The 24,825-nt window shown below is 37.1% G+C and overlaps 1 protein-coding gene across 1 annotated transcript in view; it reads left to right on the top strand.

Annotated features, from left to right (window-relative positions):
• The window catches only part of LOC121735316 (espin), a 63,544-nt gene that overhangs the window by 21,383 nt on the left and 17,336 nt on the right, over nucleotides 1-24,825 (top strand). The window contains exons 3-11 of the mRNA XM_042126099.1: nucleotides 7,069-7,252; nucleotides 13,886-14,068; nucleotides 16,607-16,705; nucleotides 17,228-17,447; nucleotides 18,488-18,655; nucleotides 19,242-19,482; nucleotides 20,455-20,535; nucleotides 20,917-21,016; nucleotides 21,499-21,709. Of these exons, the coding sequence (XP_041982033.1) occupies nucleotides 7,069-7,252; nucleotides 13,886-14,068; nucleotides 16,607-16,705; nucleotides 17,228-17,447; nucleotides 18,488-18,655; nucleotides 19,242-19,482; nucleotides 20,455-20,535; nucleotides 20,917-21,016; nucleotides 21,499-21,709 (1,487 nt within the window). The remainder of the gene's footprint in view (nucleotides 1-7,068; nucleotides 7,253-13,885; nucleotides 14,069-16,606; nucleotides 16,706-17,227; nucleotides 17,448-18,487; nucleotides 18,656-19,241; nucleotides 19,483-20,454; nucleotides 20,536-20,916; nucleotides 21,017-21,498; nucleotides 21,710-24,825) is intronic.

Genomic DNA, 24,825 nt, shown 5'->3' on the forward strand with positions numbered 1-24,825 from the left:
GGCCAACATTTACTTAAATAACACATTGAATAGATAATGAGAAAATGATTCCCTATGATTAAAATTTATAAACTATTTACTATACATTTTGGTGTGCCTAAAAATTCTAACTTTTCTCGTTTACCTTATCGTGCAATAGTTAACGCATTTTTCAAAATATATTTAGGTTACAAAGAAACTCTAAAATAAGTTTTTGGAAGCATATTATATTGTGTCTACTACCTAAACCTGGACGCTGTTAAGGATTCGTGTAGTAACCCAAAAAAAAAATACGTATTGAGTTATGAATACAGTAATAATTATGTTCTATAAGATCAAGAAAACAAGATCAATTATTTTATAATATTTAGAACACGACTGGTGTTTTTTTAAATTGAATGCAGTCAATTTAAAAAAAAAAAAAGGAATTGCAATTGCAATATGGGTTAGTACTTACTAGGTACACAAATGCTTAACAGCAACTATAAATTTGCTTCGTAAATTAGGGATTTATTATACATTATATTTTATGTATAGAATTCACTTTCTAGCAATTTATTCATCTTAGGATACAACAATTAACATATTTATCTCTTATATCCGTATCATTTATCTAAACCTCGGAACTTATTATTTAACTGCGAAATATTTACTTTCATATTATGGTAATTTTGTTTCGAATTTTATAACCGTTTTAGAGCTTACTTTGCATTTTTAACGCACTCGTAACTACTTATGTAACCTTGCGTGTGTTAAGGTACAAGTTGGAACCGAGCGATACGCGACAACTGCAGACAGAGGCCCCCGCTACCATATTGCAATGTGTGCAATGCGCCATCTTTTAGGGGCGCCAAAACCAAGGGCCCAAAAATTTTTTACAAAAAAAAAAAAAACTTAATAATTTTATAATAAAATTAAGTGCTTATATATATATATATATATATATATATATATATATATATATATATATATATATATATACGGACCGGGCTGAAATTTGGCATGCAGGTAGATGTTATAACGTAGGCATCCGCTAAGAAAGGATTTTGATAAATTCCAACCCCAAGGGGTTAAAATAGGGGGTGAAAGTTTGTATATCATAATACTTCTTAACACGAGCGAAGCCGCGGGCAAAAGCTCGTGATACTATAAAACGCTACGTGCGCGAGTCCGACTTGCGCTTGGCCGATCTTTATTTGTTTTAAAAAACCTACCATAAAAAAAGATACTTAATAATTCAAAATGCCCCCAAAATCCTTTTTTGCACAAAGGGGGCCCTGACTGCAGACGACTGGTCGTCGCGACGCCAACACTACAGGGGGGTGAGCCAAAATCTTTTCGTTTTCGCTTCGTTACAGAATCGCCGATGAAAATGTATGGAATTGACATAAGCGTTCGTTAATATGACATTGACGTTCGGCTCGTCTTATGTCAATTCCATACATATTTTGATCGGCGATTCTATAACAAAGCGAAAACGAAAAAGTTTCGGCTAAATGCCCTGGTTTCTATGTATTTCTACGAAATACCTTCCGAAGCTAGCGACACTTATTCATGAAAATACGTAGAAACTAGGGGGGTTAAAATGGTCGCATATTTTGCAATTGAATCGTCAAAACACTGAAACTGACGAATGTCAAATTAGTACGAATCACTAGACATGAATTGCAAGCAGAGTGACCATTTTGTTATTAAAAAAAAAAATCATATTATGATTCCTAATACGATTCTCCAAAGCGACCATTTTAGCCCCCCAGTAGTGTCGCGACGACACTCCGTCTGCTGCCGCTTCATGTAGCCGGCTTCCAACTTGTACCTTTAGACCCGACATACACAGTCGAATAGTTTGTTCCAACATCCAACACACCAAACATTAATTTTGAAACATTAATTTATTAAGTTTGTTTGATTTAGATATTAATATAGATTTAGTCTATAGGACTGCTAAACGAATATTTATGACAATAAAAAAATATCCACAGCCGAACATATAACCTCCTCCTGTTTGGAAGTCGATTAACAAAACATCTATCAAACATCATTATTAGTACAGACTACAGGCTTTACAAATTAATATTGTTAAATTTGAATAATGAAAGATTATGCACATTTTTCCGTAATAGAAGTGCCGTTTCTCGAATAATACTATGTCCATACCCGAAACTTCCATGGCAAGTCTTATCAAAACGGGTTTATAGGTTTAAGCTTAAAGACGTAAAGAGTGAAAGACAGACAGATAAACAGACATATATGTTTTAACTAGATGTTGTTCGCAACTATGTCGTACAACAATAAAAGTATATACTTGTCATCAAATTCGGATCAGCTGTTTAAGCATGACGACCGATGACAAACAGACGAACTTTCGCATAACATTAGTATGGAACATTACTCAATACCGGTCCGGACGTGCGAAGAGGAAAGTGAAACGTGGGAGTTATATCACGTGACCTTGCTGGTTGAGCCGCTAACCCGTGGCCCTACTTATGTAATGGCTCTTTAGCTGGCTTATAGACTGAATACTTTAAGACTCGATTTATTTGCATCCGCCTGTGCGTGCGGTTTGGCCGCTACACCGCGATATCACACCTACCCTATGTAATAGCGGTTTTAAATTATTGTAATCTAATAGTAATCAATCCGGCGCTGAATTATATCTGAAATAAGAAGTATATATAACTGAAATAAGAAAAAAAAACTGTTGCTAACATTATTTTACGAGTTGAACGGTATTGTAACTCAACTATATGTATACTCACACTTAAATTCATTCAATCGAATTAATAATTTCGACCTTATTCAATACTAGATTACGTCCGCAAGTTTGTTGTGCCAATCGCGCGGGAACCGTACGGGATAAAAACGTCTTGATTTAAAAAAAAAACGGTTCAATAGTTCAAGCGTGAAAAGGTAACAGACAGACAGACAAATAGACGCACTTTCGCATTTATAATCTTAGTATAGATATGGATAAATAATAACCAACCTTATAATATTAGTTAAGATCCATAATATCAATAACATCTTTAGAAATCGTGATCCAAGATTGTGGACTATCAACTTCTTTAATGATAGAAAGTATACTGTATTATGAAATTGTTCGAAACTATTTTAAGACGAAGAAACGACGAAGATTTCCTATATTTTGTTACCTTTTTGCTCTTGTAATGATCATTTATAATTATGATAATAAAATAAAGTTTTAATTTTTTTTTTTAATGAAATAAGCGGGCAAACGAGCTAACGGGTCACCTGATGGAAAGCAACTTCCGTCGCCCATGGACACTCGCAGCTTCAGAAGAGCTGCAGGTGCGTTGCCGGCCTTTTAAAGGGGGAATAGGGTAATAGGGGAGGGTAGGGATGGAAAGGGAAGGGAATATGGTAGGGAATTGGGCCTCCGGTAAACTCACTCACTCGGCGAAACACAGCGCAAGTGCTGTTTCACGCCGGTTTTCTGTGAGAACGTGGTATTTCTCCGGTCGAGCCGGCCCATTCGTGCCGAAGCATGGCTCTCCCATACAGTGTGTTTGTGTTAACACCGTTTTCCTTGAAATCATCAAATGAGACCGTTAAAATGAACAACTTTTTCTATGAGAACAATGCTGGGAACTCAAAAAAAAAATGCCGTCTTCATACCCATACGGATGCCCGAATCGGCAATTTGTACTCGTATGGGTATGAAGACGGATTTTTTTGTGTTCCCAGCATTGTTCTCATAGAAAAAGTTGTTCATTTTGACAGTCTCATTTGATGGTTTCAAGGATAATGGTGTTTACACAAACACTGTATAGCTATTAGCTATAATATCGGTCAACGCAACGCTGCTGGCTGCAATCAGTCAATTCAATGTGTGTCTTCTTACGTAGTAAACAAAGTTGACCTTTGAATGGCCCATTAAAAATGCATCTCGTCGTGATGTTGCAATATAAACTGACCCTAAGGCTATACATATTTTGTCCATTGTAATTACTGTGATTCTTAAGGACAATACAAAATAGAATAATGATATAATTTAACATATAATTATTATAATCAATAAATGATATCCAAAAACAAATCCAAAAACAAAAGGAAGGTCGAATGCGAGATGCAAGTCTCTCGTGAACACTCGTCTTTAGTAATAGTGAAAGTGATCGTTTTAGGAACTGGTATTAGTTTTCTAGATTTTGCTTAATCTAGAACCTAGCAGGAAGAATTCGTAATTTTGTAGAATAGTGCTACCGAGATAAAACGTACTAGATGACGCCCGCAACTCCGTCACGTCAAAATTCGTTTATCGCGCGAGAACCGTACATTTTTGCAGGATCAAAAGTATCCTATGTCCTTTTTCGGGATTGAAAGTTACTCCATACCAAATTTCAGCCAAATCGGTTCAGCGGTTTGGGCGTGAAGAGGTAACATTTATTTATTTAAATGCACAAAACACATTACAATCCCAACTAAACAAATTTAATATACATTTAAATGTAAGATCTAGATCGCAACGTAACAAATATGTGCACACATTAAAATTAAAATATTAACATAAAACTAGCACAATTTAACGCAGTACATTTGGACGTTACTTATTTCACTCATAAGTTGCAGAGGTTAATATGCTATGGAGCATGTCTTTGACGATTTTAATATATTTATTACGGTTGTGTTCAAAAATGTCCAACTTTAAGCTGTCTTTAGCTAATTCATTATATTTTCTAGCCATGCGTGTTAAAGGGTTAAAGTAAGAAATATAATTCTTGTAGACCTATAAAGCAAATAAATTTGTACGATGAGCTCTACGTGCACTAAACTTAGTATATTTTAAGCTAATTTTAGATAGTAATTCCGATGAATCAAAAATATTATGTACAATTTTATAGAAGAACAATAAGTCAAAAAATATGCGTCTATTTTCAAGGGTCTCTATTTTGAAAATCATAAGCCTATCATGGTAATTTAAATTGGATCGACCGGGAAAATTTTCTCTGGACACGTTCAATGTCCTCTATATGTATTGTAGGTAACATACAGACGTAAGACAGACAGACAGCAAACACATTCGCATTTAAAATATTAAGTAAGTATAAAGTATGTATAGATTTTATTTGAACGAAATTAGATCGAAGATTTGAAGAAAGTAGCTGGCAGCGCATGGATGAGAGCATCTGAAAATGCTACCTACTTATATTGCTACTAACACTACTAGTAACTAACAAAAATACCTGTTTTTAACTAAGTGTGAAACTCAAAATTTTGTGCATACTTTGCTTTTAAATTTGTTTTTAAATTAACACATATATTATTATGGCATGATGTAAAATTATTTTCTTAAAAATCCATTTTGCGTTGCAATTTCAATGTTAAATATCGTTCGTGTCCTGTGAACTCGCGTTGCGAAGGTTAAAACGATTTGTCGGTTAATCGCTAACCACGTATCACTTTATAATTCAATTTAGTTAACTAATATTGCATTTTAAATCAGTAAAACAGTTGTTTTAGTCCTTAAAAGCTAAGTGAGAGTGTAACAGTAACTTATATTTTGTGTATAGTGACTAGTGTGTAACAAAGTTAGCATTAGTGTCGTTTTAGCAGTAGATTTAAAAAGACGAGTTCACTTGGAGTGCTTAATTAGTTATCTATTTAGAAAACAAAAGTCGCATTTAACACCAAAGTTTTAGTGTAGAAACTGTGGTCTTGGTTGGAAAATAATGTAATCAAAAATGATAGTGTAACATCAGTAGATGTTATCTATAACAAAGCAACAGTGTCACATGGTGATGTTACAAATAGAACTTTGAACAACTTTGATAGTGATATTAGCGTTAAATACTGTAGAATTAAGATCTTAGGAGTTAGGTAGAACTTATATTACAATAGTGTGTTTATTTACAACTTTGTATGTGTATTATTCAGACTGTATGTATGTGTACTTAGTTTTTAATCTGATATGTGGTACAAACTTAAGAAGTTTTTGAAGCGAAAAAGCCCAGAAAGTTCTCGCTGCTATATTCAAGTTGAAAGGCGTTCGCCATGGCCGGTATATATTTTGGTGTGCGTATGACATAATATTTATTTAATGACTCTATATTTATCTTAATCCTACTCGATTCAAACAGAACCTGACTTAGACATATTGTTATTAATTTAGAGTATTTTTGAGTTTAACACAGGGGATGTAATGGTGGGAATATGTGGTTGGCCAATGCCTTAAATTTCGGCTAAAAGAGGGCTTACACAAGTGACTAAAGCCGTACGATTTTAGTTATAGTCTTACATTTTAAAGATGGTCGTCACTCGTCGTCGACGACGACGGTCAAAACGTTTACCATTTTGAGCGCATTTGCATAAATAAATCCCTGTCAAAATACCACAGTAACCGAGCAATTGCAAGTGATTAAATTAATATTTAATCCGTCAAATTCGTTAAAAAATCTACGCCATTAGTCACCTGAGTACAAAAGACTTAAACGCGCGCGTAGTACAAAAGACATAAACGCGCAAAGCAAATCCTGGGAGCGCTTTATATAGTTACAATCATAAAGTTAATATACCTAGCGGAATAGAGCAACAATCTCGAGCTGTCAAACGTAACCAAAATTGGTTTTCATCTGTGTGAAAAATATGTGAACGTATACACTTACACAAGCATGATTGAACATGAATTCTATGAGATTAAATTGTCAACGTGCGGCACATGCCGACTGGACGTCAAAAAATGAGTGCTGCTGTAATGTCACGTCACTTTTTACCACGCAGTGTTACTGATAGTGACATCTCTCTTGCTCAGGCCTTTGTTTCTCTATTCCGCTAGGTATATTAACTTTATGGTTACAATACGAATTTTGACTGCCTATGCATTTTTGTTACCTATGCATGCCTAGTAGGCATATTGTTTTTTTCAATTCTGATTTAATATTGTTGTCAATATGACAATTCAAATTCAAATTTTCCAAAAATATTCTTCATCCCTACTTTCAATGTTCTTTGCGTCCACCCCAATTACATTGTTTAATAATTTAGTCAAACAAATGTTTTTTACATCTTCTTAGTACTTATCATAATAACACTATTCTAGATTATGATTTATAACCTATTTAACTTTCTTTCCAGTGCGAACACGGCGATGGACAACGACGTGACACCAGTCTACCTGGCCGCGCAGGAGGGTCACCTGGCGGTTCTGAAGTATTTGGTGGTGGAGGCGGGCGGGCGGTTGGACGCGAGGGCGAGAGACGGCATGCTGCCTGTACATGCAGCCGCCCAGACCGGCTGCTTAGACTGCGTTAAGTGGATGGTGAGTAGAGCAGACCTACAAGGCTGTTTTTTTAAACGGTGCTGGAGGCGGGAGGTCAGACCCCTTGTTTGGACTGTGTTAAGTGAATGATGAGTAACAGTAGCAGCAACAGGAGCAACAGCAGCAGCACTAGTTTCAGGAGCAATAACAGCAGCAGCAGTTATAGGTACAACCTATAAGGCTGTTTTTGAACAGCAGTCAGAGTTGCAAGGCTGTTTTTGGGGCAGCGGTGCTGGTGGCGGGCGGTCATACCGGCTGCCTTTGTAGTTATAGGCATAGACCTACACGGCTGTTCTTGAACAGCAGTCTCAGGTACAGAGCTATAAGAATGTGCTGAAGTATCTGGTGGTAGAGGCGGGCGGGTGGCTAAACGCTAGGGCGAGAGACGGCATGCTACCCGTGCATGCTGCTGCCCAGACCGGCTGTCTGGACTGCGTTAAGTGGATGGTGGGTAGTAGAGGGAACAGCAGCACCAGCAACAACAGCAGAAGCAGCAACAGCAGCAACAGTTATAGGTACAGATCTACAATGATGTTTTTGAGTAGCAGTCTGAGGTACAGAGCTACAAGAATGTGCTGAAACACCTAGTTGTGGAAGTGGGTGGGCGGCTGGATGCGAGGGCGAGAGACGGCATGCTACCTGTGCATGCTGCTGCCCAGACCGGCTGTTTGGACTGCGTTAACTGGATTGTGAGGAGCACGTGCAAACGAGATGCCTTGTTGGAGATGCAAGGCTTGTTCCACAAAATCACCAAATGAACCTATCCATGGCCAAAACATAGCAATGCCCTATACTAATCTGGAATTCGAAAGCTCTTATTTGAAAGGCTGGATCCTATCGGATACCTCTTGTACTTAGGCGCATCGCAGACGACAGACTATTCGTGACGTACTTTTTAGTCCGTGGAAATAGAACGTATGCAATTATATATGCAGTATCGCACACGTCCGCGCTGCGCGTCGTGTGCGTTATATATATATATATATATATATATATATATATATATATATATATATATATATATATATATATATATATATATATAATCTCATAGTACGCATGTACTTTGGGATATTATATGGATGTTTTTGCGGCCAAAATCAGAACTAACGCTGCCATTTAAAATGTCACTCAAGGTACGGTTGCATTACACTTTTTTGGTGGTTTAAAAAAAGAACAGGAAAAAATTAAACATATTTTTACAATATTGAACACCAATATTACAACAATACTATTGTCTTGAATTGGATAGAATCGTGACTCGAAACCTAAAGTGCTATCAGATTAAAAATCTAGACTTTTGTTACCAGATCTTAGTGACGGTCATTTTATTTCTATGTCCGCAGCAACAGAAATGTCTCTTGCAAAATAGAGATTGTAGCCTTGATGCATTAATAAGTTTAATTAATACTAAATATTTATGCAATACGGTAAAATATATGTTTAAAATAAAAAGCCACGCGAGTAACTAAGAGTGAGGAGATGCAGTGCTCTCGGCCGAGCACTCGGTGTGTTTATTATGGATATTCTCGGCTGAGGACACTGTCTAGCCACTATCTACTCGGCAGGCGTAATCAGACCCCTTAGCCAAGACCTTTTCTTTATTGCTTCTTTATAGAATCGCCGATCAAAATGTATGGAATTGACATACGAGTCCGTTAATATGACGTTGACGTTCAACTCGTCTAATATCAATTCCATACATTTTGATCGACGATTCTATAAAGAAGCGATAAAGAAAAGTCTTAGCTGCAGGCTCAGCCCTCGGTCCTAAAAGCCGCATAGTACCCCCCCCCTGGCCCAGAACCTGAGTACGCCCATGCATACAGCTACTAAGCTATAGCATAGTATACTGTACAAATACGTCTATATTGTCTCCTCCAATTTTGCTAAGTGATCTTGGTTTGTGCGCAGTTTGTTCATTTGAAATAATAACAATAGTAATATTTTTTCGACAAATACGTTATTAGTTAACACTTTTCGGGTCACTAAAACACATTTACATTTATAATATTATGCAATTTTACACAAATTACATTTTATTTGAAGATTTGTGTCGCGATACACTATATTCGGATGATCGGTTGGGATAATTAGCGTCTCGTTTGCACCACAGAATATACGGAGTGTAACAAAACTAAGTGATAATACTTTAGGGTGTGTACGTGTTCCTTGTAGAGAGTTCACTGTGAAAGTAGCAGCGCTGAAAGACCACATTTTTTTCACTTTTGTATGGGGAAACTCGTGACGCTCGGGCCTTTGCCCATACAAAAGTGAAAAAATTTTTTCGTCTTTCAGAGCTGCTACTTTCACAGTGAACTCTCTACAAGGAACACGTACACACCCTAAAGTATTATCACTTATTTTTGTTACACACTGTATACTATTGTATCTGCACAGCCAAAAGCGATCGTGGGAATAACAGATACAATAGATTTTCAATTGTTATGCGACAACTAGCTGCCGCTTGGGAATCGATGGGTTAAACATAGGAAGCCGTCTGGACAAGTCAGCTTCAGTATGACTTCAGCTGACAACTAGCTGCCGCTTGGGAATTGATGGGTTAAACATAGGAAGCCGTCTGGACAAGTCGGTCACAGGCGGCACACAGGCTCTAGTCGATAAAAAGTGAAAATACTTACGTAACACACGAGAGCAAAATGATTATATTTTAATATCTTTCCGCCATCGCAGGAAGTTATCTCGCTGACAGTAATTGTGCGGGGGAAAACTGTGGAGAATGTTATGTAAAATGGTTTGTGTGTATGTATGTTTAAAATTAAAATCATTATTGTGTAAAATGATACTTAGGAAAAAGTCTTTCTTGCAAGAAAAATATCTCCACCTTTTTTAAAGTCGGTCAAAAGTTGCACTACACAGGTCACCGTCATGTTGTAATAATCGGCCAAGTGCGAGTCGGAATACGTAAGCGGGAAGGGTTCCGTACCGTCATAGAGCGAAAAATAGTGTTTTTGTATGGGATAATTAAATATTAACATCATTTTGTTTTTTAGTATTTGTTGTTATAGCGGCAACGGATATACTTACACAATCAGTGAAAATTTCAGAAGTCTAAGGGCCTATTTTACCACTTTCTGATAAAGTGCCGAATAGGCTATTCACAACTTTTTTAATCTGTAAAGTAATCTGATCTGTAAAGTAATTGGTGGATAGCCTATTCATCACTTATTAGGAAGTGGTGAAACAGGCCGTCACTATAGCGGTTCTTTAGATACAGCCTCTCGCCTCTCAGTAATAGGGTCTCGTTTTTACCCTTTGGGTACGGAACCCTCAAAATCGCCTAAAAATCCCAAGCAGACTTTGAATACTATTTTTGCCTCGACGAAAAACTATCCTTTATTTCTGGCACTCAAAGAAGAGGTAACAATTATACAGATATACAGACAGACACACATTCATATTTATTACATTAGTATGGATTTGACCGAATTATTTAATTATCTATAATGGCTTTGAATAATCACCAAAACACGTAACATAGAACCAATTAATCTTTTAAGGCAAAAAAGGGTCAGATATTTTGTAACTTAGTTATTTTCTTTCATTATATATTGCAAAGTCTTCCGGATTATATAAAAGATTTCCATGTAATATATAGATAGGCTCAGCTGTTGATAGATCATTGTTATAAAAACCTCATAATATGAGGTGATGATTAATGAGGATAGAAGTGGTGTTATATCAGAGTAACTTGATAGAGATTTATGATATAATTATGGTAACTTTGTTTGTTTATGTTCGCTTTTTATGAACTATTAAACTTATGTACTACTTTCTTAAACCCTAACGTTGAATCTCCTAAACAATTATAGAGCACTAGATGTCGCCCGCAACTCCGTTGCGCCAAAATTCGTTTATCGCGCGGGAACCGTACATTTTTCTGGGATAAAAAGTATCCTATGTCCTTTCTCGGGACACAAAGTATCTCCATACCAAATTTCAGCAAAATCGGTTCAGCGGTAAACCGCTTAAAAGCGTGAAGAGGTAACAGACAGACGGACAGACAGACACACTTTCGCATTTATAATATTAGTATGGATTTTGAATACTTCGAATAAAATAATCCAAGAAGAAAATGTTACACATTTAATGAGTACCCAGATACGTGGGAGAGCCATGCACGAATGGGCCGGCTCGACCGGATAAATACCACGTTCTCACAGAAAATCCCCTACGCGATTCCCTTTCCTACGCTCCCCTACCCTCCCCTATTCCCTTCCCTTCCCTACCCTCCCTTATTCCCCTATTCCCTCTTAAAAGGCCGGCAACGCACATGCAGATCTTCTGATGCTGCGAGAGTCAATGGGCGACGGAAGTTGCTTTCCATCAGGTGACCCGTTTGCTCGTTTGCCCCCTTATTTCATAAAAAAAACATAGTACTGATTTAATCCAACTTTATTCCATCCGCTTTTTCCTTCTTAAATCCAGTCCGTTTCCTATCACGATACAAAATAGTTTCAATTCAGTACTGAAATGTCTAAACAACCAAACTCAAAATTCCTATACCAAATAGTATTTTAATTCAAAAGATTAAACCGACTTCAAAATTGTACGTAATTGAAATTTCCCTATGTCAAAAACTACTGAACCAATTTAGATGAAACATGCAGTATTTCAGAAGTTGAACTATACGTCCTAGTACAACAAAAAAAAATTATTAAATAGGACTTGTAGTTCCGGAGATTTTGAAATTTCAAATTTGGCACATATTTTGTTGAGACGCTGATGTAGACTAACATATACGAAAACTATGCAGTTCTGGAAATATTACATACACACGCGTCGAATTGATAACCTACTTTTTCGAAGTCGGTTAAAAATCTGCCTCGTACCTATCAAATAAATAAATAGGAGTACTATTTTGATGATTGGTAGGATCAGAACTAGATCAAAACTGAAACTGTTTTAATCGGGACTTAACGCGACTTATAAAAGTAGTAATGCTACTACGAGTACATACTGTATGTACTCGTAGTAGCATTATGTACTCGTAGTAGCATTACTACTTAAATAAGTCGCGTTAAGTCCCGATTAAAAAGTTTCATTATAATGCAACGCGAAAGTTTAAAATGTTATCTTAATAACCGATACGGGCCGGATATTATTAGAAAAATAAAACATCTAGAATTCCTTCGTAAAAAACGCGCTCGATTGGAAGTATGTACTCGTAGTAGCATTCCTACTTAAATAAGTCGCGTTAAGTCCCGATTAAAAAGTTTCATTATAATGCAACGCGAAAGTTTAAAATGTTATAGATCAAAACTGCATTAAACTCGGATTAAAATAGTATTTAAGTTGAAGACCAATCAATCAATAACATCATAAGTCGAGCCATGACAATCGGCGAAACGAGGCTTCCTCCTTTCTAACGCGAGTGTCGATAATTGTAACAATTTGTGGTAAAAGTATTGCTGCTAATACTAATGTTATGGTCAGTAAATTACGACAATATCATAATGTAGTAAATAAGTATTAACTAGTCTTATAATCGCAGTTAATACTATAATAATTGCAGGCAGTAAACTCTCAGTCCTTGTCAGTTAATATAACAAATGTAGTAGCATAATTTAAATTTTCTAGCGCCTGATTAGTACTAGTATTTAACTGGATTTCCCAAACCGCTTTTTTGCGCGGTAAGGCTGAAAACTATCCTATTTTTAACCGACTTCCAAAAAACTAGGAGGGTATATGTTCGGCTGTGGATATTTTTTTTTTATTTTTGTATGTTCGACGATTACTCGTTTGTGAACTGATTTTAAAAATTTTTGTTTTGTGATATTAGGTTTCACTCCAATTTGGTACCATGTTCACAAAAGTGGTGATCTGATGATGGGATCCATGAGTAATCGAGGGAACTCCTCAAAATTAATTTTTGATTTTAAAAGTAAAACATAATGCTTATTATTTGGCCCCGTAATTATTTGATACTGGATTGACTTTTTATCTTTAGATGTAGTCGTTTGATATAGTTGACTCTTGATAATATATGAATTTTATTGTGCTAAGTTCAGTAGTTGAGTTTTTATGACACAGTTTAGGTCTGTCGCGGACATTTTACCAATTTTGGTATCATTTACGAAACGTTGATTCTACAAAATACCATTGATCCCTTAAGCATAAAAAATACGCCATTTACTTCATTCAGCCACACGCAAACCTGTTTAGGAGGTGGCTGTGGGCTGGGTCGTACCAGTTTCCAGCCAGAAATGAAAGAAAACCGTTTTATCTCAAAACCCCCGATTTTATGCAATTTTGGTGTACTTACTTAAATTATCCTACTTGTGGCAATAATATCATGTTGGTATTTTAAATATCGTGTTGGTATTTTAAATATCGGTAGAGTATACTTATTTCTGTTACCGCTATTGTGACATGGCATACAGGAAATAAGGCGTGACCAAAAACATGAAGCGACTTTGGTGTTGATTGGGTATGAAATTTGCAGACATTTCTTAACATTTTCTTATAATAATGAGAATTTGTCTAAATATTTATAAAAACCATTCCAATACTTCTCTACATCTCAGTCACTGGTAGCTAGATCTCAAATCAACGCTTTTATATGTATTACCACGCATAAGCCGATTTTAATAATCCTCTTCCGTTTTCTAGATACTAGAGCGCGGGGTGGATCCTAACGCGCGGGACGGGGATGGGGCTACGCCACTCCACTTCGCGGCGTCCCGGGGTCACCTGTCCACGGTGCGCTGGCTGCTGCGACACGGGGCTCGTCTGCATCTGGACCGCCACGGCAAGAGCCCCATCAATGATGCTGCTGAGAATCACCATTTGGAGGTTAGTATACATCTAACGAAAGAGTCTTATGGGCTGTTTTACCACTTCCTGATAAGTGTCGGATAGGCCATCCACAACTTAACTTATATTATATATGTGCCATATAGATATAGTATGTGCTATGTGGTATCTGTCAGATAAGTTGTGGATAGCCTATCCGGCACTTATCGGGAAGTGGTGAAACCGGCCCTTAATAACCCAAGGGCCAGCGAAAGCCAGACTTTAGTTATTTTATAAAATCTGGATTCAACCAAGTTGAATCGTGTGAAGAGATAACAAACAGACAGACAAAACAGATTGATAGGCATTTACTATTATATTAGTCAGTTGGATGTTCATTGGTATTTTACCCAGTGTAAGGTTCAGGGTGGTTACCCTGAACCCCTAATTCCTCAGAGCTATCCATATAACCCTGTATCAAATGAAGAATTTCATCCCCTTCGATTCTCGTGAAGAGGTAGACAGACAGAGAAATAGTTAAATAGACAAACATACACAATTTAACATTTTTAATATTCGTATGGATGATGCCCTAAACTCCTGATTCCTTCGCGCATTACCCCGTATCAGATGAAGACCAGTGATTGGCTTATCATAATCATTAATTAATATAGTAAGAAGACAATGCGTGTTAAAATATCTCCATACCATTTCATCACAATAGACATAACGACCAGTAGTTCGACAGCAAAGAAACGGACAGGTTTCATTATCTGTCAAATTCGTCGGGTTTCTCTAGGATTATGAACGGAATGTGCCTCGCGCTGGCTGATATAATTAATTTTTAAATATTTAGAATAAAGATTTCAAAATTGGATTCTGACAATTTTAATCGCATGTGCCAAAACACAAACAATAATACGACCAAAGAGGAACACGTCCAGCGAATATGTCATAGTTTTAAATTCGTAGGTAACAAGTTAACAACCCTAGCGACGATTTTCGTCATACGAGTAATACGTCAAATTTAAAAATTTCAACATCAGTTCTAAGTCGGCATACTCTATCATTCTATCTACTCTGATTTCATCCAAATAGATACCCGTAAAAAATATACAGGCGAACATATAACCTCCTCCTTTTTGGAAGTCTGTTAAAAAGGTAACAAACGGACCGAGATTAATAGACAGACTGCAGACAGACACTTTCCTAATTGCAATATCAGTCTAGATGTGTTTTAGATGTGCTTGTCAGTGATTCGCTTATCACGGCCAAGCAACAAGTATCAAGACAATGCGTGTGCGGAAAGTGTATCAAGTTTCACGCCGACGTATTCGGATGCGTAATTATACTCAATTTCTCTTCCACGAGACGAATATTCTAATGACATAACATCAGGTGATTCGCCCGCTTGTTAGTGAGGAAATTCTGTTAATCATTCTATCAATTATTATTACTAATGTTATAGATATGAAAGTATCTGTTACTAACGAGCGTAATTTGTGAGTCGCAGAATTTCGGTCGCGTAGGTAAATATCTTTTCATACAAATCATTACTCACAAAATTACGCTCGTGTGAATCAAACAGGACTTTTGTATGAAACTAAACGCAGCAAAATTTCTGCCAGCCGAAATTCTGCTTCACCCTTAGATAATCAGTAAGTATAGTGATATTTGGGGGGAATTAACGTGGTTACCACTTACCACGCAATAAACAACTGCACTTATAAAGAAAGACAGATTTTTGCTAAAGAATTATATTATTAATAGCATAGCATTATGAAATATTACACAATGGTCAGAGCAGAAGGCGTTAATACTATTACATACTGTAAACAGTCCAATCAAAATGCGATATGTTGCACAAAATATTGACAGAAACGTTGTCAAACGTTGAACAGAACTTTTTGTTTACCGCCTATGCTGGTGCTGCAGTCTAACGTGAAAACGTTGCAGTAATATATTATCCTATTAATCATTTGTAACACTTTAGTATGTTTGATTCATTTAAATAAAACTGACTATAAAACACTTGCGACACCTAAGTGGCAGCGTTTAATGGAAGTCACCGACTTTCAAGTGAGGTAATGTATCGGTCGAGCTGCGGAGGAATGGTGCCAATGATATTCTGTATGCTCCATTTGACGCTCTCTGTTAACGATTCAATCAAGAGACAGTATTGTCTTTATTATGACACAAATAACTATAGTATAGTCACGATTCAAGAGTAGGTAATAATGTTTGTGATACTTGACGTAAGCTAGTGGTTGAATCATGTACAAACTTTGCACGCATGATGCTTAGGGCGTTAAGGCAGATAAAAAAGTAAAATGAAAAATTTGAAAAATGAATCTTGAAAGCGCGATATATTAGATGTTCTTTCTGATAAGTGATAACCCTTCTAAATTAGTAACGACAACGTCTTGTAGATGATGACAATATAAACAATGATAACGCAAAAACATCTGCTAAACGAGAAGAGAAAATAAAATAAATCTTCAAAAGATTAAACTGGAACATGGGCTATCTGGGACTGTGGATGGAAAAAAAATAACAATGATGATGATTCTGATGTTAATTCTGATATTCCAATTCCAGTGTCTGAACGTGTTGGTGGCGGCGGGCGCGGCGGGCCAGGAGAACAAGCAGCTGCCGTACAAGCCGCACGCCTGCGCCTGCGCACCCGGGGAGGCCAGGGTAAGAGAGATATAAAATAGTGCTATAATCATAATGTTAGCCCGTTGTAGCCCAGTGAACTACAAACTAAGGGTACCGTATGTTCTGATGACTAGCGCTCAACGCTCATTTACAACTGCACACATTTTATTCGAAACAACGCGCGTTGACATGTGATTAGCCAGAATAAAATGTGTGTAGTTTTAAACGTTTGCCATCTAAATATGGCATTAAGACTGCTCAAAAATATACAATGTTGGAAAAATGTAAAGTTGTGGTTTTGGTAAATATTGTAGATTATTCTGATATTTTATTAATATTTTAATATAATTATGATCAAGTCCTTTCTAAGAAACTAATTCTTAATTATTGAACTGGTATATAGTGGCCAAACCTCAGAAAGTATCCGTCAACCTTTGTATATTATTATAATCATCGTGATACTTCTTGTGCGAAAAAATAAGGTTATGTTCGTCAGAGAGTTACTTTTATTGTTTACTCTAATATTCTTTTTATCTACAATATTATTATGTTTAATTCCAGTGCGCCCTCTCCAACTGCATCAACATTAGCAGCCCGCGGTCCCCGTTCTACCTCCACGCGCCCGAGCGTCGCGGCTCCGTGCAGGAGCGTCGCAACTCCGTCTCCACTGTCGCCTCAGTTGGCTCCAGGACCGGACCAGCTGACGGGTTGTACGTCAACCCCATGCAGAGGACTTCGGTTACTGCGACCAGGCATAGCTCTTCGGGAGAGGAGAGTTCAGGTTTGTTGAAGTATTTTACGATCGTATAGAATGAGCTTTAGGCCTGGGCGAAAGAAATGTCTCTGTAAAGTTATTGTTTCTTTGTAAAGTCAAGATTACGAGAGTCAATATAATCAGATGTTATTCTTCAGACCAAGGATTCAGGCTACCTTATAAAATTAAATTTGACAGAGTAAGGACCATAAATTTAATATACGTAGCGAAATATATTAACTTTATGGTAAGGACAACGTTGGAAGTATGACTCCTGCATTCCTTAAATACATACTTGACACCAAAAAACTGCAGAAAATTAAACTTTGTGGTATATGCATTATGCATCCAAAAATTGACAGAACCACAATACAAAATATCGTAAATAGAAATGCGGAATATGAAAAAGCTCAGATTTTTAGTACTAAAAGAAAATATTCCTTAATAAAACGATGCGTAACGCACTGACCAAACATAACATTATAGCTTATAACAATGATAATAAATTACAAAAAATACTTGATTACCTTATGTTAGGCAATAATGGGTTATATGATAACAGAGTATGTAACGGAAATGTAGTCAAGTGTGAACAGGAAGCAGAGGCAGCGCCAGTCGCTTCCGAAGTTGCAGGCGGGCAGGTGCAAAATGTGTGGTGATTAGTGAAATGTAATTGAAATGGAAATTTTAGTGCTTGTGGAAGTGTCTATTTTTGAATTGTTATGAAATGTTCATCTGTTATTAGAAAAAGCTGAAACGTTATTAGAATTACTCCAGTACTTTTGGAGCCATTAAATGCGAACAAACAACTTTCCTCTTTATAGTATAAGTTAATATTTTACCCGTGGCTCCGGCCGTACTTACCTTGATATTCTGCTGATGATGATGATGCTCAGCATCGGAAGCGGAGTCCAACACGACGGGTGGCTTAATCTAAAGTGTGACACCGACCCGTTTATCCTAATAACCGCATTCCTCTTGCAGCGTGCTCAGCATCAGAGGTGGAGTCCAACACGAAGGGCGGCTTAATTGAAGTGGACCCCTAATAACCATTCCTCTTCTTGCAGCGTGCTCAGCATCGGAGGCGGAGTCCAACACGACGGGCGGTTGGTTCCTGCACGGCAACACCAACAACGCGCCCGCGGCGCTGTACCAGCGGGTGCGGGACCTGTTCCATGCGCGCTCGCCCGGGCCCAGGGTGCCGGCTGAAGGTCAGGAAGCTCCCACCATGACGGGTAAATTCCCTTGTACAGTGTACTTGTTTCCGTATAATATCATCCATTTAGTGTTTTTGTTTGATTGCCTATTATACTGTTATTGTGGCATACCTATATGTCCATACCTAATATTATAAATGCGAAATTGTGTCTCGTTTGTCCGCCAGTCTGTCTCTCTCTCTCTGTCTGTCTGTCTGTCTGTCTGTCTGTCTGTTACCTCTTTACACCCAAACCGCTGAACAGATTTTGTTGGAATTTGGTATGGAGATACTTTGAGTCCCGGGAAAGGACATAGGATACATTTTATCGCGGAAAAATGTACGGTTTCGGCGCGATAAATAAATTTTGGCGCAACGGAGTTGCGGGCGTCATCTAGTATCAGAAATAAGTTTTTAGGCACGTTTCTAGAGTCTAGAGCGTAGAGCCTAGGCAACTGTTCGAATTATTTTTTGTTTGAGCGTACGTCAAAGTAGTCACGTTTTATAACTACATTGTTTTTTTTTTAATAATTTAAATTCAATCTCTTATCTACCAGTAAGTATACTTCACAATTTTTACACCTAATAATTTAATAAGTGAAACCTATATTGACTTCTTCCAACAGTGAAAGCCGAGATCCACGGTTCGACGGAGATCGAGAAATCGGAGAAGTCGGAGCGCTCAGAGAAGTCGGACCGATCGGAGCGGATCGAGAAGCCGGAGAAGTCGGAGCGGTCGGAGCGGGGCTCGGTGCCGCCGGAGCCGCCGGAGCCCCCCGAGCCGTCTGACAGCGATAGCGGCGCGGACGCCCGCCGCGACCACCACTACGAGGACATCTATCTGCCGCGCGATCAGCATCGCCGCAGGTAACGTGTTAAACCCTTTAATTCCCAAGCGGGAGCTTCTGCCGCATAACAATTGAAAATCTATTGTGTCTGCGATACCCACGATGAAGGTGCTAAATATGTTCTTAAGCCAAGACGTTTTCTTTATTGCTTCTTTATAGAATCACCTATCAAAAATGTATGGAATTGACTTAAGCGTTTGACAATAATATAACATTGACGTTCGAATCGTCTGATGTCAATTCCATCTGTAGTGATTAATGTACATAGTTAAACTTTTTTAACTAAGTAGCGATAAAGAAAAGGTCGGTAAAGGGTCTGGGCCCTGATTCACAAATCACAATACGCAATTCGACTCGGATTCGGAAATTTCGTCGTGCGACATCCAATAAACGCTCGCCACGCTTAGCACTGACCAATGACAGCACGTTAAAGTTTCCGAATCCTTATCGAGATGAAATCGTGAATCTCCCTGATGCTAGAGATAACGTGGGCAACGATGGTACTTACACTAAAATTTTCATTTTGACTTGACATGACGTGACAGAAGATTTCTCATACCTAGTCTTTCAAACTGGCTAACCTATCTGACGTATCAGACAAAGTGTAAAAATTGTCGTTACTGTAGAATAAAAATTTTACATAGCGAATTATTTCAATGTCTGTTTGTCTTTATCTTACACATTGGAAAACTCATATTATGACTTACAAAGATAGCAGACATCGAATAGTACGCATATCTTTTTTAGTATAAAAGGAATAGAGTTTCCCACACAGAACAATCGCTACGTGTCTTTTTCACTTTGACGTGACGCCTCAACAAATACGCAATAAGAGTAAAGGAGACAAATAGCAATTAGTACATTCTACGTGCTCTCTGACTGCTCTTCAGTTTTAGTGAGAAACATTTACGAAATTACTAGGTGTACCTCAAGGATCACGTTTGGGACCACTTCTTTAGACAATTTATATTAACATGGTGTGTCTCTCAAGTAGAAGCAGTTCTCGCGACTCCGGCAGCCACAGCCGCCCTGGGAGTGCGCTGGTCGTCGACTATAAGGACAATGACAATATGTGAGTATTGAATAAGGCAAGAAAGAAGAATTTTATATTGGTACTGTCGAAGAAATTGCTTTATAGGCAAATGCCGGTTCTAGATCATTTGGTCGAGTTATGTAAAATGGGTAAATCAACTTCTCTGATGGCACAAGGATCTTTTGGCACTTGGATGACAATGAAATAACTATTGATGCCAATTGCCAAGTTAACAATATAACATAGAGTTACTAGTTCTGATTTTGGTGAGAAGAAAAATTGTTATACTTGGCTGTCATAAGAAGGGCATGAAACAACGTGGCTTCGTGCCATAAGACCTTTGCGTGTCTGTAATTTTAAGGTTTTTTATTCCACACATGATAATATATTTAAATTTTCAACTAATAAACCTATCACCAGGTCGAGCAAGGCCTACGAGGAGGTGTCTCCGCCTCAGGAGGTTGCCAAGTCCACGCTGGCCACCAAGCTCGCCGCGCTCACGCATAAGGCTCAGAACTTTGTGAGTACTAAGTATTAATCCATCATCTAGATTACCACCATGCTACCAAGGAAAGGCGTTGTGTTGTAGCCACTTTCTAGAATCAGCTGCAGTGGAAACCACGAACCCTTTGATATGATCAGGGTTAACCGAATTCCGAAAGCTAATAGTCAGGGAGCCCTAGAACTTTTTTGATTACTATTAAGCCAATTTTTTAAGGTTCTGTAATCAACAAAACTTGGTTGACTACGGTACCCTAACCAGCAATTTTTTTTATATTGATAGGTTAATAGTTATATAATTTAAGAGTAACATTGTCCTACATATAGAACAATCAATATTTTAGGACCATCAAATCAAAGTATTAAATCCTTTCTATCTCTGTTAGCTACCACTTTCAAGATTTTTCGCAAATAAAATTGTTGTTCTACATATAATTAAAGTCTTAAACTGATATAAAGACGGTCTTTATAATCACACGCATCTTCTCTCATTGCTCACAGGCCAGTCGCATATCCTCCGCCGCTGGGAGCCGTCGCGCGTCACTCTCTGAGGAAGCCGTCGTCATTCAGGCTTCGGCGTCATCGGGGGTGTCATCTGGTAGCTCCGGGGGGTCATCTGGTGACGAAGCCCCCCCGCCTCCACCTCCACCCCCACCGCCGGTGGTGCTGGAGGAACCAGCACTGAAGCCTTCGGAGCTGAAGTGCAGACTTGGTGAGTGGATTTTGCTTTTGGTAGAAGTTTAAGAGAAGAGTTTTATGCGTTGGAAGCTACGAATAATAAAAGCTAAGAAAGAGTCACTGTGTCAAAAAAATTGTTCCGGGAACTACAACAAGACACCAGTACATGCAAGAATTTTGTGTAATTATAGAAGTACGGCTTTACATCGAAAATTTGAGTGTTTAGTGTTTCGTAGCTCGTATTGTCATATTTTAGTGTGCGAAAATAAACCAAATTCAAAACTGTTGAAGTATGGGAGTTACATTTCCTTAGTTTTTATTATTCGTAGGTTGGAAGTATATTTAATATTTTTTACATCTTAGGAGTTTCCACATTCAGTATAAGACATGTAGATAAATGGAGCTATCATATTTTGATAGTGAATCATTTGATAGGGATGGAAAAAAAGGTTGGAAGCAAATGTTTCTAGATCTTGGGAGAACATTTCCACATTTAATATGAGACGTGTATAATTGTATATATTATATAGAGCCAATAGTGATGTATTTCGTAACGTATCCAGAAAATAATAGGAACCTTATATTCTAGTATTTATTTTTAACGCTTAGGTATAACAATAATTATTGTTAATAAAAAATGGATTTTATACTTGTCCTAATTCTGAATATTGCATTTTTTTGTCATTTTATATTCAGCAGGGTTTGTGTTTTTTGTTTATGTATTATCTTATGTAGCTAGGCTATTAGCTAATATGGACCGTTGCTTTACCTTATAATATTTTTACCTTATTTATTTTTTATATATTGTAGTGTCCGACTTAAGTTTATTTATCCTATTTTTTTGATTATTACCACAATCGGCTGGAACAGAAGCTAATAATATTAGTATAGTACCTTATAACACCTTCGGCGACCCTTTGGTTTCTTTTCTTCGGTTTGGCCAAAAAAAACATTATTTTTGCTGTAGCTACCAAAGCGGAGGTTCAGTCGGACATTACCTAATTTATGATCCATATTACGCAAGCCCATTCAAAAGAGTTATTGAAATCATATTAGTCATTACGATCAACAAACTCACAAAACATTACTGGCACAGATCTCTTACTTTCCATTTCTACTTTTCACTTATTTCGGTATTATGCGCAATCATATTTTATGTTAATCGCTAAGAGTTTTACTTTTACCCGAAAATCAACTAACTGAATAATTGGACTTTTGTAAACGGTTTAATTCATTATTTTAAACTTTAGCCTTTACACTGTCCCCGCGTTCTATTTGATGTTAAAAACGATCAAAATTCTCAAAGTAGGAGTAGGTATTTTGAGCGTTTTGATCGTTTTTAACATCAAATGGAACGCGAGGTGTAAATACAGTATTTAGTGCAAAATGCAAATTAGACATGAGTTTTTCCAGGTACAACTGACTACTGAATCGAGCTAGTAAGACTGGTGAGATTTAATCTACTATTCTGTTTCTGCAGTCTACAGTCTGTTTAGAAACATGTAATGTTATGTAAAAAATTTAGCAAATACCAAATGTGATCTAACTGTTTTTGCGTGATTCGTGAATGTGTGCGATGAATGTAAAATGAAAATGAACAAACGTCCATTTATTTTATTTTACATCAGTATCTATTTCTATAATCAAAATCCTTATCCTTTTGTCTGAAAATAAACTAATATACTTAATGAATATTATATTATTTGCTACATAACATAAAACTTACATAATATCACTACGTAACACTTTGGGAGGGCTAGGTTTGCTAGGAGGAGGTTTGGTAGCATTAACTACAATATTCATATCATCATCATATAAAGTAAACAGATTTCGATATATCTACTTTTAATCTAAAATGTAGATAAACTAAAATATAATAGTAAGTAATTCTAAATAGTCTTATAATTCTGAGAATCAGCACTAATTTGATCACGGTTGTTAAGTTTTACTGCGGAGATGTGGAGGATTCGTACAATCTCTGACACACTACTTTCTTTTTCTAATTAAGATATTTGTGCATTTCCAACTAGATCGCGATTTGTATAAGTAATTGCTAATTAATTGCCTTCTTTGAAATTAAGAGGTTAAGGATAAATAAAAGTAAAAATAAAGCTAGACTTTTTATGTATTATTATAATAAACACATTACACATTGTTTTTTTCTCTCACTCGTATAAAAAATAAAAAGGTGCGGTCTTTTTATGGAACCTTGCGTGCTCCTTGTTAATAGAACTAAATAGTCAGCAGAAAATCTAGTTTTATATGAACCAGATGAAAATATTTATCATATCAAAGGGGTTTTGTAGCTGGACACCACTTTAGATGCTGGCTACACAGAAGATGCAGTGGTGAAAATGGGCGGTGGGTCATTTGCCTGAAACAAATCTTTGCCCTTGTAATGATTTCTCTGCAGTTGTCTGTTACGCAAATGCTGGGTCGTTTCCGCGTCACTGGCGCGGGCGCAGTTTCTTTACATTTGAATACTAATTTATTCTTCCATATGAATAATGATTGCTGTAAGCAGCTAGACATATTAAGTTATGAAATATTTTTTGATTAGAAAACACTTTCAAGAATTATTGTTATACGTAGTTTACGCCACATCCATGTAATAAAAATATTCTATTTTTATTATTTTCCATGTTCTGGATAAAGTTATGGATAAACAATATTATCAAAGTTTAAGAGTAAACTTTTAGGCCTTCTCTAAATAGAGGAGGTTTTATTTATTGCAATTTGCACCCTAATGAGCTTAACAAATGCAGATTTTATGTATTACAACTGCTAAGTTTTTAATTAAAAGACAATGATCATCAAACTTCGGCTAAAGATAAAGTACCATCAAATAAATTAATTCATAGGCAGATGGACCTATGTAATTCGGTCAGGTTATGTTTGGTCAACTTAAATTTGATCAAAAACGCCATCCATCTGCATATTGTATCTTCGATAGTACATTGACTCGATGAAGGCGGTAATCCGTAATGATAGCAATGCGAACAATGTAAGATGCAAGCGGTCGGTGGAGCGGATCGCATTGCGTATCTACTATCTAGTATCTACGTTATGACAACTTGTTATGTTCGCTTATACTGATATGAGTAAGGATGTTTGTTACTCTTTCGCGCAAAATGTTTGAAGGGATGATTA

This window comes from Aricia agestis, chromosome 17 (assembly GCF_905147365.1).
Source record: "Aricia agestis chromosome 17, ilAriAges1.1, whole genome shotgun sequence".
NCBI classification, from domain to species: Eukaryota; Metazoa; Arthropoda; class Insecta; order Lepidoptera; family Lycaenidae; genus Aricia; species Aricia agestis.